General features: G+C 46.3%; 2 protein-coding genes and 1 pseudogene across 6 annotated transcripts in view; 2 read left to right on the top strand and 1 right to left on the bottom strand.

Annotated features, from left to right (window-relative positions):
- Nucleotides 1-4,231, top strand: part of LOC139546464 (protein DOP1B-like) — a 49,206-nt gene extending 44,975 nt beyond the window's left edge. For all 5 annotated transcript variants that reach the window (XM_071354869.1, XM_071354865.1, XM_071354867.1 and 2 more), the window contains 9 exons: nt 491-573; nt 663-922; nt 1,047-1,108; nt 1,206-1,334; nt 1,710-1,846; nt 2,294-2,349; nt 2,512-2,652; nt 2,750-2,882; nt 3,007-4,231. In XM_071354869.1, the coding sequence (XP_071210970.1) occupies nt 491-573; nt 663-922; nt 1,047-1,108; nt 1,206-1,334; nt 1,710-1,846; nt 2,294-2,349; nt 2,512-2,652; nt 2,750-2,882; nt 3,007-3,249 (1,244 nt within the window). In that variant the 3' untranslated portion in view covers nt 3,250-4,231. The remainder of the gene's footprint in view (nt 1-490; nt 574-662; nt 923-1,046; nt 1,109-1,205; nt 1,335-1,709; nt 1,847-2,293; nt 2,350-2,511; nt 2,653-2,749; nt 2,883-3,006) is intronic.
- Nucleotides 4,232-9,336: 5,105 nt separating this feature from the next.
- Nucleotides 9,337-14,658, bottom strand: LOC139547083 (piggyBac transposable element-derived protein 4-like; annotated as a pseudogene).
- The window catches only part of LOC139546462 (MORC family CW-type zinc finger protein 3-like), a 28,431-nt gene continuing 27,941 nt past the window's right edge, over nt 14,572-15,061 (top strand). The window contains exon 1 of the mRNA XM_071354863.1: nt 14,572-14,707. Within this exon, the coding sequence (XP_071210964.1) occupies nt 14,669-14,707 (39 nt within the window). The 5' untranslated portion in view covers nt 14,572-14,668. The remainder of the gene's footprint in view (nt 14,708-15,061) is intronic.

Below are 15,061 nucleotides of genomic sequence, written 5' to 3'. Positions count from 1 at the left end.
CCCCGGCACCTAATGCACGTTCCACATCATTAGTTGAGAAAAGCAAAAGGGCCCACCTCGACCAACAGTCTCCTCCATCCTCTCCTCCGCTCTCTTCAGGTCTACATTAGAGTGGACTGAGAGAGACCACAGACTTATACTGTAACCATGGAAACACAGCACTTCCTCACGACAGTATGTCCCCCAGTGTAGTGGTCCAGTGAGGAAGGAGGACACTATTCTCACAAAAGTGCCTCTCCTCTGGTGTTACCCATGTCAACCGGTCCCCAGTAGTGGAACTAAGTGCCCTGCTGCATCACTGCGAGCAGTGCACCCAGGATGTGGCCTGAAGGATGAGATGGAGATCCTTCCCGCTACCCTGAGGAGGTTAAGCCTTAGGTAGGCCCTCAGGGCAGGCACTGGAGAAGAAAGTCATACATATTCATGAGTAACGACTCCCTTATGTTCCCATCTCCTTCTTTCCTTTCCTCTCTTTTCTCTGTTTCTCCAGATTCTGAAGCTCAGGCCAGCACTATGGTGTCTTCCTCAGCGCCCTCTGTGTACAGTGTACAAGCCCTAGCGCTATTGGCAGAGGTAGGTGTGTCCGTGTGTGGATCTGTGCACCTATTGCTCTCATGCCTATGTATGTGTTTCTATTTCTGACAGACCCTCCTCCTCTGCAGGTTCTAGCTCCTCTTCTGGACATGGTGTATCGCAGTGATGAAAAGGAGAAAGCCGTCCCTCTCATCTCTCGCCTCATGTACTACGTCTTCCCCTACCTGAAGAACCACAGTGCCTACAACATGCCCAGTTTCGGTGCAGGTGCCCAGCTCCTGAGCAATCTGAGTGGGTACGCCTACACCAAGAGGGCCTGGAAAAAAGAGGCCTTCGAACTCTACATGGATCCCCTGTTCTTCACCATGGATGTCTCCTGTGCCCCCCAGTAAGATTGTGTTTGTGCGTGTGCTTGTGTTTGAGTGTGTGCATGCCATGTAAATATTGACAAATCAATATTTTAAAATAAATTGTTAAAAGAAAATGACTGTGTTTGACCTCTGTTTCTTTAGCTGGAGGTCCATCATCGACCACCTGCTGACCCATGAGAAGACCATGTTCAAAGATCTCATGAGTAAGTAGAGTAGGTGTGTGTGTGCATCCGTGTGCGTGCATTTGTACGTGTGTTAACTGTGTGTGTGTGTGTGTGTGTGTGTGTGTGTGTGTTGCAGGCATGCAGAGCAGTTCTCTGAAGCTGTTCCCCAGTGCAGAGCAGAAGCCCATGTTACTGAAGCGTCAGGCCTTTGCCATGTTCAGTGGAGAGTTAGACCAGTACCACCTCTACCTGCCCCTCATCCAAGGTGGGTGTGCTTTCTGTGTTTCTGTGTATTCTGGGCATTTCTTTGTGTGTATTGACAAAGTGTGTAGACCAGTTTCTCATTCCTGGGGTCCCAAATGGGTGCACTTTTATTTATTTTTGCCTTAGCACTCACACACCTGATTGATGAGGACCTGATTAGTTGAATGAAGTGTGTGAGCGCTAGGGCAAAAACTAAATGTGCACCCATTTGGGTCCCCAGAACCAGGATTGAGAAATACTGGTGTAGACCATCACATTTGATAGATAATGAGAGTGTGTGAGACATTAACATTTTATAAGGCCAATATTAATTATTAATATACAGTATAATGTAATGCGGGTATCCTATTCTCTCTCCTCCTCCCCTCTCCCTCAGAGCGGCTGACAGAGGCTCTGCGTATTGGTCAAACGCCCTCCGTTTCTGCCCAGATGTTTCTGACGTTCCGTGTTCTTATGCTGCGGATCTCCCCCCAGCACCTCACCTCCCTCTGGCCAATTATGGTCACAGAACTGGTGAGGAACAACCCCCACCCTGATGACATCACTTCCTGTCACTGTTGATTTCCTGTAGGGCCGGAAGGAACCAGTATCAAGATACTCATTAGTATATCATGGCAAGGAATCAAATCACGAAGCGCATTTAACTCCTATAGGAAAACAGCCCTAGTGTTTGAATCAAATATCATTATGTTGTCATTCATTCATTTGCTTATCTTCAAAGCTATATCACACAATATTTTACATACAGCAGGTTTTTAAACGACCAAAAAGTTTTGTCTGCTTCGTGTTTTATTTTTTTGCCATGAAAAATATCGTCACAGCCCTAATTTTCTAATTTCAATGCATGTATACATTGTAGCTATGTACATTGTTTTCAGCCGGGAGGTGGCATGTCAAAAGTCTTTGGTAGTGTTTGTCCAGTCCTGTCTTCTAATGGTGTCTTTGATCTTTGTTTGTCAGATTCACACATTTGTCCGTCTGGAGAAAGCCTTGTCGGAAGATAAAGAAGTGGCAAAGTGAGTCCATGATCACTCAGTCTACTGTAGACGCATCAATGTATCTGTCCATCTATCTAATATGTAGGAGACAGTCTCTCATGTAACTATCACCACCATGTTTCAATATGTTGTCTAATGCCCTTTTCTTTGTTCTCCCTCCTCTTTTACTCTCTCTGTCAGGCTGACTAAAGTGGTACGTGGGTCCATGGGGAATGGGCCATTGACATTCCCCCAGCCAGAGTTGGACATGTACATGTCTGCCTGCAAGTTCCTGGACACTGCCCTGGCCTTCCCCCCAGAGAAGATGCCCCTCTTTCAGATGTGAGAGCCTCACCCTGCTTAATATCAGCTTAGCATCTATATAGGCTGTGCTTAGCATGATTACAATTAAATGTTCTCTGCTCGTGTGTGTGTCAAGGTATCGCTGGGCCTTTGTTCCAGAGGTGGATATAAGCCGCTACAGTGGCCCAGAGAATGGTATCCTGGAGGGAGAGCAGGAGTGCAAACCCCATGTTGTCAAAGTACTAGAGGCTCTACACCAACGCTACGGGGTAAGAGAACGCAAACACCACTATAGAGCAAGATAACTCATGTCCTTATAGTCACCATGATAACATGACTCAATCGTGCGATCTGCTCATCCCATTCTGTTGATGTCATGTCCTATAATTCCAGGCGCTGAGTGACGAGTCGTCTACGGAGCGTCTGGAGTTCCCCCTCCTCACCCGTCGCTCTCTCTCCTCCATCACCCAGCTGGTTCCCTTCCTCCATACTCTCTGCTGTTCCTTCCAGGGCACATCACCCAGCAGTCCTGCAGACTACCCTGTGGCAGACTACCCCACAGCCAGCGCCCACCAAGTCCTGAAGCGACTGGAGCACATCACTGAGGGAGAGTTCCTGGACTCCATGGAGAGTTAGATCTCCACTAAGGTTCTAGAGCTTAGAACGCTGAGGAAATGAGAACTGGAACTATAGCAATTGAATGTTGTAGAATGGCCACAACTGCTGAAAGCGATGTTTTATTATAGGTGTATATGCCAGCTAAATGGCAATCTTTTGGGATGTTCTTTTGAATGTTAAATTGTTTACTTTACTTGGTTGAGTCTGACCACTCCATGTCTATATAGGATATTCTACATTTGAGATACCGGTACTCTAAAATAATCTAGAATTAACTGACACAAACTGGAACGGAGTGGTAGTTATTGGGCTCTCTGAGTACAAGTCTGAATGTGCTGATTTAAAGTTAAAGTAATACTGATACTAGCTACAGTAGCTTTTCGAGGTGATACTGGTTGTAAAAGAAGTACCACTGTAACGAAGGGAGTGACAGCAGTACTGACTACTGATTCCATTCCATCGCTCTACAAAGCTTTCCATAAACCTGCTCCCTCCTATTAGCAAGTTGTGTCTGTCTGACGGTCAGACTGTAATGTTATAGTTGTATTCCAATGAGACAGGAGTAGGTTAGTATACCTGCTGGTCAGTGACTATGGGAACTCTAAGGCTCTTAGTACAGGATATTTGGTTTTAAATGTTTAAAAAGCTCTACTTGTCATCAATCATTATGTTGCAGTTTTATTTGTGGGTAAATTATTGAATGTGATTTGTGCATATGGCAAAACCTCTAGATATCTAATATAATAAAATAACATGCGTGTCAATTTGGTATTTTATTCAAGGGAACTCTTCGACTTCTGTCTGTTTTTAAGTGTTCTGGGGAATGTTTTGACTTACCGCTCATCATCGTTTTGTTCTTCACATGTGAATGCTTAAATAAATTATGTGAATGTCTGGCCTCCTGAAAATGATAACTTTTTAATATCAGAATTAATATATCATGGTCTGTAAATAAAAACCAATATTAAAAAATGATTCAATAAATGGAGCTCAAAATGTATATTGTGTACGTTTGCTTGATAATCTCAGAGACCTAACCCTAAGAGTCAATTAAATAAGTATGCAGGTGTTATAACTTTATCTGGGGAGGCAGGCATTTGTGTTCTGGGTAGATGCAAGTTGCCTGGCTGACGAGGCCCACATGACTTACAGCGCAGGAACAGCTTTAACCATGCTGGTCTGGAAAGGAGGACGTTAATGCAATATTCGCTCAGAAATTGTGCAATGGGTTTGGTTCTCTCAAATGTTTGTTTTTTTGTCCATCTTGGTTTGAGTAAGTTTACATGCACACTAATAATTATATATTAAAGTGATTATGGAAGTAGGCAGAGTATGGCAATACTCTTATCAGAGCCGGTTCAAGGCATAAGCGACATAAGCGTTCGCTTAGGGCCTCCAACCCACCAAAAATATGTTTGTTTTGTAACTCAGTCAGGCTCTCATTACTATTGAGAGTAAGAATAGTAGAATACACCTGGTGCAATTTCCACATTTGGTTGAACATCAGCAGTTTATTTCTTATGTCAGTCACTATGTCAGTCAATTTTTCGATTGGTATTTAGTTTAGCCAGCTATCTAAACTTGCATGTCGACAGCTGTTAGATAGCAATATGAGGTTGCTATTATTACTATCTGACATAACTAGAGGCTAGAGCTGACCTGGCTCCGGTAGCTACTACTAGATTTAAACTCTTACAATATTCGATGATGACATTTCTCTAAAACTCCCGAGTGGCCCAGCGGTCTAAGGCACTGCACCTCAGTGCTAGAGGCATCACTACAGACACCCTGGTTCGAATCCAGGCTGTTCCACGACTGGCCGTGATTGGGGGTCCCATAGGGTGGCGCACGGGGTGTGACTAGGGTGGGTCATCTAGGTAATTATATTTCTATGTTGGCCTGGTATGGTTCCCAATCAGAGGCAGCTGTTTATTGTTGTCTCTGATTGGGGATCATATTTAGGCAGCCATTTCCCCTTTGTGCTTTGTGGGATCTTGTCTATGTATAGTTGCCTGTATGCACTATTGTTAGCTTCACGTTTCGTTTTGAGATTTATAGTTTTTTTGTTTTGCTGTGAGTTTCACCTAGTAATAAAAAGATGTGGAACCCAGATCACGCTGCGCTTTGGTCCACTCATTCTAACGAACGTGACAGAAGATCCCACCAACAACGGACCAAGCAGCGTGCCCGGGAGGTAATGGCATCCTGGTCTTTGGAGGAGATTAGGGAGAGAACATCCTGGACTTGGGACGACATAATGGCAGGAGAGAAGAGCCTGCCATGGAGGCAGGCGGAAGCTCTGGACTGGGAACTGTCGCCGGAAGCTCTGGACTATTAGTGAATGATACAAAGTTCCATCTGGAATTGATGGGTAGACCTACAGTAGCTACAGGACAGCAGATTAAGCTTAAAGCTTCAGTCTGGGTTCTGGGAATAATGGTCAGTTCAATTATTGAACCATTGATTCTATTGTTGGATAATATAATGTATAAATCTACAGCAAGATCATTCTTAGTCATGTTTCATTTTAGTAGGATCTGATCCTGACAGGGGTCTCAGCAGGGTCAGGCAGCCAGGGAAGTCTGTGATGGAGGTGAGGTGAATTTTTGATACAACACTTTATTCTCTCTGGGCAGCAAACACTGGACAAGCCAGATGCTATGTTAAGGCAGTCTGACAAACCTCAAGTTGATTTCCAAACTGTATCAAGGGTTGATAGAAACCTTTCCTGGTGACACAGAACATGTAAAAAAATATATGAGGAAGACCTGGTAGAAGCTATTGATGATGATGAATAGGTACAGATATGTTTGAATGCCCAGTCATGTTCATATAATCTCAGACATACATTGCTGTAGTTTAAGTGTCACGCCCTGACCGTAGAGAGCCCTTGGATTCTCTATAGTGGTTTAGGTCAGGGTGTGACTGGGGGGTGTTCTAGAATGTGTATTTCTATGTTGGTGGTTTTGTATGGTTCCCAATTAGAGGCAGCTGGTAATCGTTGCCTCTAATTGGGGATCATATTTAGGAAGCCCTATCTCACACCTGCTTTGTGGGACATTGTTTGTGTTAGTGTGTTTGGGCACTACATCTTCTTTGTAAGTTTTGTTGTTTTGGTTCTAGTTTAACTTTGTATTAAAAATATGTGGAACTCAATGCACGCTACGCCTTGGTCCGCTCATTTTGAAGTTCGTGACAGAATATCCCACCAAACCAGGACCAAGCAGCGTGCCCAAAAGGGAAAGGAGTTTTGGACATGGGAAGAAGTGATGGTTGGATGCGAAACCCTTCCTTGGCGGCAGACGGAAGGTAATAATGGAGGACAGCGACGACGCCAGGGTTCGCGACCACAGAAAGCCCAAAGACAACCCCGAGAGTTTTTTTTTGGGGGGGTGCACAAGGGGTGGCCGGTCGAGCCGAGGCAAGAGCCAGACCGTCAGGGAGGATATGGAGAAGTTGGGGGAGAGAGAGAGAGAGAGATGTGAGAGTGATGTTGTGCAAGTGTGTTCTGCTCAACATTTGACCAGAGGTTCCGGTTAGCAGTCTGGTGAAACTTGTGCCGGCTCCACACATCTGGACTCCAGTGCGTCTCCCCAGTCCGGTACGTCCTGTGCCTCCTTGCCCTGAAGTGCATGTCACCAGTCCGGTGCCACCTATACCGGCTCCACGCACTAGGCCTCCAGTGCCCATTCACAGTCCAGAGCTTCCGGCGACGGTTCCCAGTCCAGAGCTTCCGGCGACGGTTCCCAGTCCAAAGCTTCCGGCGATGGTTCCCATTCCAGGCATGGCGTCCAGTCCCGCTCAAAGGCAGGAGCCTTCCTCTGCGCCGGAGACCAGTCCGGGCGCGGCGTCCAACCCAGCTCCATGGCCGGAGCCTTCCGCTGCGCCGGTGCCCAGTCCGGGTGCGGCGTCCAACCCAGCTCCATTGCCGGATCCGTGGTCAGGGTGGGGGCTACGACCCACACCGGAGCCGCCACTGACACTAGTCACCCCCCCCCCCCTACCCTCCCCATTTGGTTTCAGGTTTTGCGGCCGGAGTCCGCACCTTTTGGGAGGGGGGGGGGGGTACTGTCACGCCTTGACTATAGAGAGCCCTTGGATTCTCTATAGTGGTTATTAAGGTCAGGGTGTGACTAGGGGGGGTGTTCTTGAATGTGTATTTCTATGTTGGTGGTTTTGTATGGTTCCAATTAGAGACAGCTGGTAATTGTTGCCTCTAATTGGGGATCATATTTAGGAAGCCCTAGTGTTTGGGCACTACGTCTTCACGTTCTTTGTAAGTTTTGTTTCTAGTTTCACTTTGTATTAAAAAGATGTAGAACTCAATGCACGCTGTGCCTTGGTACGCTAATTTTGAAGTTCGTGACATTAAGACCATCCATATAACCTACTATATGCCAGTGAAACTGAATAAAATGCACTCAAATATCATTCCTCTGCTGGAGGTGTAAAACACAAAAGGGGACATACAGTTGAAGTCGGAAGTTTGCAAACACCTTAGCCAAATACATGTAAACTCAGTTTTTCACAATTCCTGACATTTAATCCGAGTAAAAATTCCCTGTCTTAGGTCAGTTAGGATCACCACTTTATTTTAAGAATGTGAAATGTCAGAATAATAGTAGAGAGAATGATTTATTTCAGCCTTTATTTCTTTCATCACATTCCCAGTGGGTCAGAAGTTTACATACACTCAATTAATATTTGGTAGCATTGCCTTTAAATTGTTTAACTTGGGTCATATGTTTCGGCTAGCCTTCCACAAGCTTCCCACAATAAGTTGGGTGAATTTTGGCCAATTCCTCCTGACAGAGCTGGTGTAACGTAGTCAGGTTTGTAGGCCTCCTTGCTCACACACGCTTTTTCAGTTCTGCCCACACATTTTCTATAGGATTGAGGTCAGGACTTTGATGGCCACTCCAATACCTTGACTTTGTTGTCCTTATGCCATTTTGCCACAACTTTGGAGTATGCTTGGGGTCATTGTCCATTTGGAATACCCATTTGCGACCAAGCTTTAACTTCCTGACTGATGTCTTGAGATGTTGCTTCAATATATCCACATAATTTCCCTCTTCATGATGCTATCTATTTTGTGAAGTGCACCAGTCCCTCCTGCAGCAAAGCTCCCCCACAACATGATGCTGCCACCCCCGTGCTTCACAGTTGGGATGGTGTTCTTCGCCTTGCAAGCATCCCCCTTTCTCCTCCAAACATAATGATGGTAATTATGGCCAAACAGTTATATTATTGTTTCATCAGACCAGAGGACATTTCTCCAAAAAGTACGATCTTTGTCCCCATGTGCAGTTGCAATCCGTAGTCTGGCTTTTTTCATGGTTGTTTTGGAGTGTTGGCTTCTTCCTTGCTGAGCGGCCTTTCAGGTAATGTTGATATAGAACTCGTTTTACTGTGGATATAGATACTTTTGTATCTGTTTCCTCCAGCATCTTCACAAGGTCCTTTGCTGTTGTTCTGGGATTGATTTGCACTTTTCGCACCAAAGTACGTTCATCTCTAGGCGACAGAACGCATCTCCTTCCTGAGCGTATGACGGCTGCGTGGTCCCATGGTTTTTATACTTGTGTACTATTGTTTGTACAGATGAACGTGGTACCGTCAGGCGTTTGGAAATTGCTCCCAAGGATGAAGCAGACTTGTGGAGGTCTACAATTGTTTTTTCTGATGTCTTGGCTGATTTCTTTTGATTTTCCCATGATGTCAAGCAAAGAGGCACTGAGTGTGATGGTAGGCCTTGAAATACATCCACAGGTACACCTCCAATTGACTCAAATGATGTCAATTAGCCTATCAGAAGCTTCTAAAGCCATGACATAATTTTCTGGAATTTTCCAAGCTGTTTAAAGGCACAGTCAACTTAGTGTATGTAAACTTCTGACCCACTGAAATTATGATACAGTGAATTATAAGTGAAATAATCTGTAAACAATTGTTGGAAAAATGACTTGTGTCATGCACAAAGTAGATGTCCTAACCGACTTGCCAAACTATAGTTTGTTAAAAAAAAAATTGTGGAGTGGTTGAAAAACGAGTTTTAACCCTCCCGTCGTCCTCGTATCGTGTCTAGACCCCGCGTCCTCCGGGTCACCCTGTCCCGTCTTGGCTAAAGGCCCAATGGGTGCAAGTGTGACAGTATGCGTGTGAACAGCCTTTGCAGATGTATTTCTAACACCTGCAGCACACCGTGTGTTTCTTGGAGTCCTTCTTCGGTGGGCAGAGCTGACACCTCTTCCTCTTACTTGCCCCATGCTGTTGACGAGCAGCCGTAGTACTCTGTAGGACTTTGACAAGTGCTGACGCCGCTTCGGTGTGGGGGAGATGCTGCCTTCTTTGGATCAGCGGCTTCACAAGTGCCTTTCCCAGCTGCTCCAGGAACACCCTCCTCTTGTTGCGCTTCCGAGGCATCCAGTCAGGCTTGATCTCTCGCCATATGACAAAGGCGTTGTAGGAGGACACATCGAGGATGTTGTGGAAGACGACCAGGGGCCAGCGGGCAGTCATCCGTCTGCAGCTGTACATGCCGACCACCTTGTCTAGGTTATCCACGCCGCCCTTGTTGCAGTTGTAGTCTTGGATGACGGCAAGCTTCCTGTCGCGGCGATCGCTGACTTGGGCTTCTGTGTGCAGCGTGCTCAGAAGTAGCACGTTCTTATTTTTCTTTGCCAGGTAGGACACTAGAGTAGCGGTGGGCGTGAAGGCAAACCTGGAGGACGGGGCCTGTCTGCCCTTGAGCAGCGCCGGCGGGAGCTCGGCCTTGTTCTTTCTCACCGTGCCCACCATGGTGAGGTTCCTCTCGAGGAGCCGCTGTTCCAGTTCGTAGGAGGTGAAGAAATTGTCACACGTGACATTGCGACCGCTCAGTCCCGTTGTCAGATCGAGGACGACGCGCATCCCCTGGTTCTTCTCGGGGCCTCCGCTGGCTGCATTGCATCTTCCAAGCGTAGCTGGACTTGGCGTCACAGGCCACCCACGACTTGATGCCGTATTTCGCCGGCTTGCTGGGAATGTACTGACGGAAAGGACAGCGGCCTTTGGCAAGGAGAGAAGAGATTGGCGTCATTACCGGCTCATGGGGGACAATGAGTGCTACGTTATACATATACTAGCTCTCTCTATACACACGCACACACAGTACCTCTGAACGGGACCAGTTGCACGTCCACTGTCACGTCAGACCCCGGGTTGTAGAGGGCCGGCAGCCGCGCCTCCCAGACCTCTCGTATGGCTGCAAGTTTGTCCGTGGCAAGCCTCACGGGTCTCGACTGGCGATCGTCGAATCGCAGCAGCCTCGAGTACTTGTGAAAGACCTTGAGCAGCATGGTGGCTCAGGAACACGGTCCTGCCGCTCTCCGAGTCCCACAGGCTGGCCGCGGCCTCGCCTTGGGCCCTGTAGACGCCCGCTAGGATCAGCAGCCCTACGTAGGCGCGCAGGTCGGTGGTGTCCATGTCTCGCCAGCCGTCGCCGTATTTTCTCGCCCCATGCATATTTGTCATTTCCAGAATTATCCTTTCTATCGCCGGTGTGACGAACAGGTGGAAGGTGGACGCGATGTCGCGGGTGTGAGTCACGGCATAGGCCGTGGGGCCCGGAGTCTTGTCCGGCCAGGCGTGACAGATCGCACAGGCCCTGTGGCGGCCATAGGCCACGGGGGACCATTTGATTTTGCCGTTTTTTGACAGCAACGTCTCCCTTTGGGCTCGAGCAGAGGCCATCTCTTCCTCGTGTTGGTCCTCGTGTTGGTCCTCGGGGGCTTCCTCCGGGTCTTCCTCCGAAGAGCGCGAAGACGCCTGGTCGGCCTCGCGCTCGGGATTGCATTCCTCCGCGTCTTCGTCTTCCGAAACCTCTTCCTCCTCCTCCTCGGAATCGGAGTAGTCTTCTTGGTCGACGCTGGAGAAGATCTGTTCTAGGACCTGCGCTGCCGGTGAAACGCACGGCCATGGTGGCTTGGGTCCACTGATCAGCGGCGAGGGAGAGCACGCGGCACGGGGGTAACGATGACTTTGTGTGCCGCTGACAATATTAGTATCCTCTCTATGGCCAGCTTACACGGGAGACGACGTGAATCGACGAGGCGCGTGTTCGCCCCTGTTGCACCCCTGTTGCGCCGCTGGGCGTGTGTAGCCGTGTGTGCATTTCACCTGTGCACCACTGGGCTGTCCTCTTGCACACACAGCGGGGCATGTCTGGACGTGTGTAGCCCTGGCTGGGTCAGTCTGACCCAGAGCACAGCGGGGGAGCGCCCACCTCACACAGTACACACAATAACATACACCTGGCTAGTGGCTGGCTGGGTCACTCTGACCCCGAGCACAGCGGGGGAGCCCCCACCTCACACAGTACACACAATATATACACCTCCCTAGTGGCTGGCTGGGTCACTCTGACCCCGAGCACAGAGGGGGAGCCGCACACAACCTCGCCACTCACAGACTCTCTACACACACAGTATACACAGTACACACAATAACATACACCTCGCTAGTGGTTGGCTGGGTCACGCTGACCCCAGCACAGAGCACAGAGGGGGAGCCCTCCAAACACAGGGCCTGGGTCACTCTAACCCCGAGGACCACGGGAGGGTTAATGACTCCAACCTAAGTGTATATAAACTTCCGACTTCAACTGGATTTGGATTTGGTATGGTCTTGCGAAGGCTGGCTGAATTCTGGCAAAGAGTGTGTTCTTTTTTCTCTGGGTGTCTACAGATTCTCCCTTCCCCTTGTTTTTATTTGTTTGGAAATGTTGATACTCAAAATCAAATCAAATCAAATTTTATTAGTCACATACACATGGTTAGCAGATGTTAATGCGAGTGTAGCGAAATGCTTGTGCTTCTAGTTCCGACAATGCAGTAATAACCAACAGTAATCTAACCTAACAATTCCACACTACTACCTTATGTCATGTTTTGTCTTTGATCATGTCTTGTCCCTGTGCTTCCCTCTGCTGGTCTTATTAGGTTCTTTCTCTTTCTCTCTCTCTATCGTTCCGTTCATGCTCCCAGCTGTTTCTCATTCTCCCTACGACCTCATTTACTCTTTCACACCTGTCCCCTATTTTGCCCTCTGATTAGAGTCCCTATTTCTCCCTCTGTTTTCCGCTCCTGTCCTTGTCGGATTCTTGTTTGATGTTTGCTGTACCTGTGTCCTTGTTTCGCCCTGTCGTGTTCTTTGCCTTCTTCAGATGCTGCGTGTGAGCAGGTGTCAATGTCAGCTACGGCCAGTGCCTTCCCGAAGCGACCTGCAGTCTGTGGTCGCGTCTCCAGGCGTTCCTCTCTATTGACGAGAGGATTTCAGTTTCCTGTTTTGGATTACCATTGATTATATCCAGGAGAATCATTATTTGTTTAATACTGGAATAAAGACTCTGTTACTATTACGTCGCTTTTGGGTCCTCATTCATCAGCATAACACCTTACACACACACACAAGTGTAAAGGGATACTGCAAACTGTTATCTGAAGAAACAGTGTAACTAAGCATTTAGAGCGGCTAAGAAATGCATACAACCATACTCATAGTTTGGATTTGAAAATCCAAATAGGCATCTTCATTTGATGTGAATTGGTAGACTAATTCACATAAATATTTGATAACTAATAAAGTAAGATACGTCTCTAACAAGATCCTTCACAGATGTTATCCTTGTAATAGTCGGATTTCTAAATATGTAATTAATGTAGAAAATGAATGTAGCTTTTGTAAATAGGAAAATTAGACTATAGAGTATTTATTTTGTGATTACTTGCATAGTGAAATATTTTGGACAGATATGAAAATATATATTAGTGATAAGATGGGTAAACCTGTAAGCATTATCAAATTTCATGTTATTTTTTATTTTACATACATGCCAATACATTGTGAATTTGTTCATTTTATTGGGAGAATTTTTCATCCATAACATGAAGTTCATGGGTGCAGCATCACTACAGACCCTGGTTCGATCCCGGGCTGTATCACAACCGGCCGTGATCAGGAGTCTCATAGAGCGGCGCACAATTGGCTCAGCGTCGTCTGTGTTAGGGGAGGGTTTGGCCGGGGGCTCATTGCGCTCTAGTGACTCTTTGTGGCGGGTCGGGCGCCTGCAGGCTAACCTCGGTGCGGCTAGCTTCCAGGTTAAGCGGGCGGGTGTTTTCTTCAGGATCGGTGTGTACCCCACGGGACGGTTGAGCTAACGTAGGCTAATGCGATTAGCATGAGGTTGTAAGTAAGAAGAACATTTCCCAGGACATAGACATATCTGATTTTGTCAGAAAGCTTAAATTCTTCTTAATCTAACTGCACTGTCCAATGTACAGTAGCTATTACAGTGAAGGAATACCGTGCTATTCTTTGAGTAGAGTGCACAGGGCTTTTCTCTTGCATTTCAAAGATGACGGTACAAAAAACAATACACATGTTATTTCTTTTTTTCTTTGTATTTTCTTTTACCAGATCTAATGTGTTATATTCTCCTACATTCATTTCACATTTCCACAAACTTCAAAGTGTTTCCTTTCAAATGGTATCAAGAATATGCATATCCTTGCTTCAATGCCTGAGCTACAGGCAGTTAGATTTGGGTATGTCATTTTAGGCGAAAATTGAAAAAAAGGGTCCGATCCTTAGTGTGGGCTGGCGGGTCATGTTTCGGAGGACGCATGACTCAACCTTCGCCTCCCGAGCCGGTTGGGGAGTTGCAGCGATGAGACAAGATCGAAATAGGGGAGAAAAAGATGGTAAAAAATGATTATGGTAAGAAAATAAGTTTTAATATTTTTCTGATTGATTTACAATATTATATAACAAGCATTTCACCACACCCGCAGCAACATCTGCTAAACATGTGTATGTGACCAATACAATTTAATTTAAAATATATAAATACCAAATGATCAAATAAGTGTCTACAGTATTTGTCCAAATGTAACTTGTCTTTAATATACTTTTATTGTGTCTCTCTGGTTTTGTTTATTTACTTTTCTGTTATGTGTGATATTTGTATATTGTTTTGTACCATGTTCCTGTAATGCAATAAAACATAACAATACAAACAAATATTTGAAATCCAACAGTTGTAATGCAAGGGTGGGGCTTGGGGCTGTCTCGTGTGGGTCTTTGACTGAGAAAGACACAGTGGAGAGCCAACCAGTAATAGCACAGCCTCCTTCATTATCGACGCATTGTGCCGACAACGTCAGTGAACCATTCCAGACTCTGAAGTCAGGAGGACTTCGAGAGTTAGGTGTTAGCCGTACTAAGATGCCAGTGTCTTTCTTTTAAATTTATATAAATTGGTTCGTGATTAAACAGATACATTAAGTTATTCTTAACACACCAACAGCATGTTATGGGCGGGGTTATGTCCAGTTGGGCGGTGCCCTCGCGCTGGACTTGTGCATGCTGACCACGCCCCTTCTGCATTTCGGAGAAGATGGCGTCGCAAGTACAGAGAGGAGTGCCTCTAAGTGCGGTAAGCATATTATGATATTTTACAGTATCTGTAATCTGTTGGAATTTGTATTTAGAAGTAAATTGGTGTGCAGTAAACTTAGACGTATGGTGATAGTCTTGTTGGTTCGATCGCATAATGTAATGTGTGTTTTGGAGCTAGCTAACGTTAGCTAGCTAGCCAATATCCTTTGGGAATGTTGATTGCCGTTAGCGCGTGCGATATTGATAAGCCCCAGTCCCCATGCAAAATGGAACATCTTTTGACCAGCCGAGCTGGATATTTCTATGTTGTCGTTTGCTAGATAAATACAGAACTATTTCTGAACTTGGGGAAAATAGATACTTTGTAGAGGCGTTTCTCCTCATCTAATGT

Source organism: Salvelinus alpinus, chromosome 20 (assembly GCF_045679555.1).
Source record: "Salvelinus alpinus chromosome 20, SLU_Salpinus.1, whole genome shotgun sequence".
NCBI lineage: Eukaryota > Metazoa > Chordata > Actinopteri > Salmoniformes > Salmonidae > Salvelinus > Salvelinus alpinus.
The sequence above is the reverse complement of the archived record's forward strand: the minus strand, read 5'-3'. Positions and strand labels throughout refer to the sequence as shown.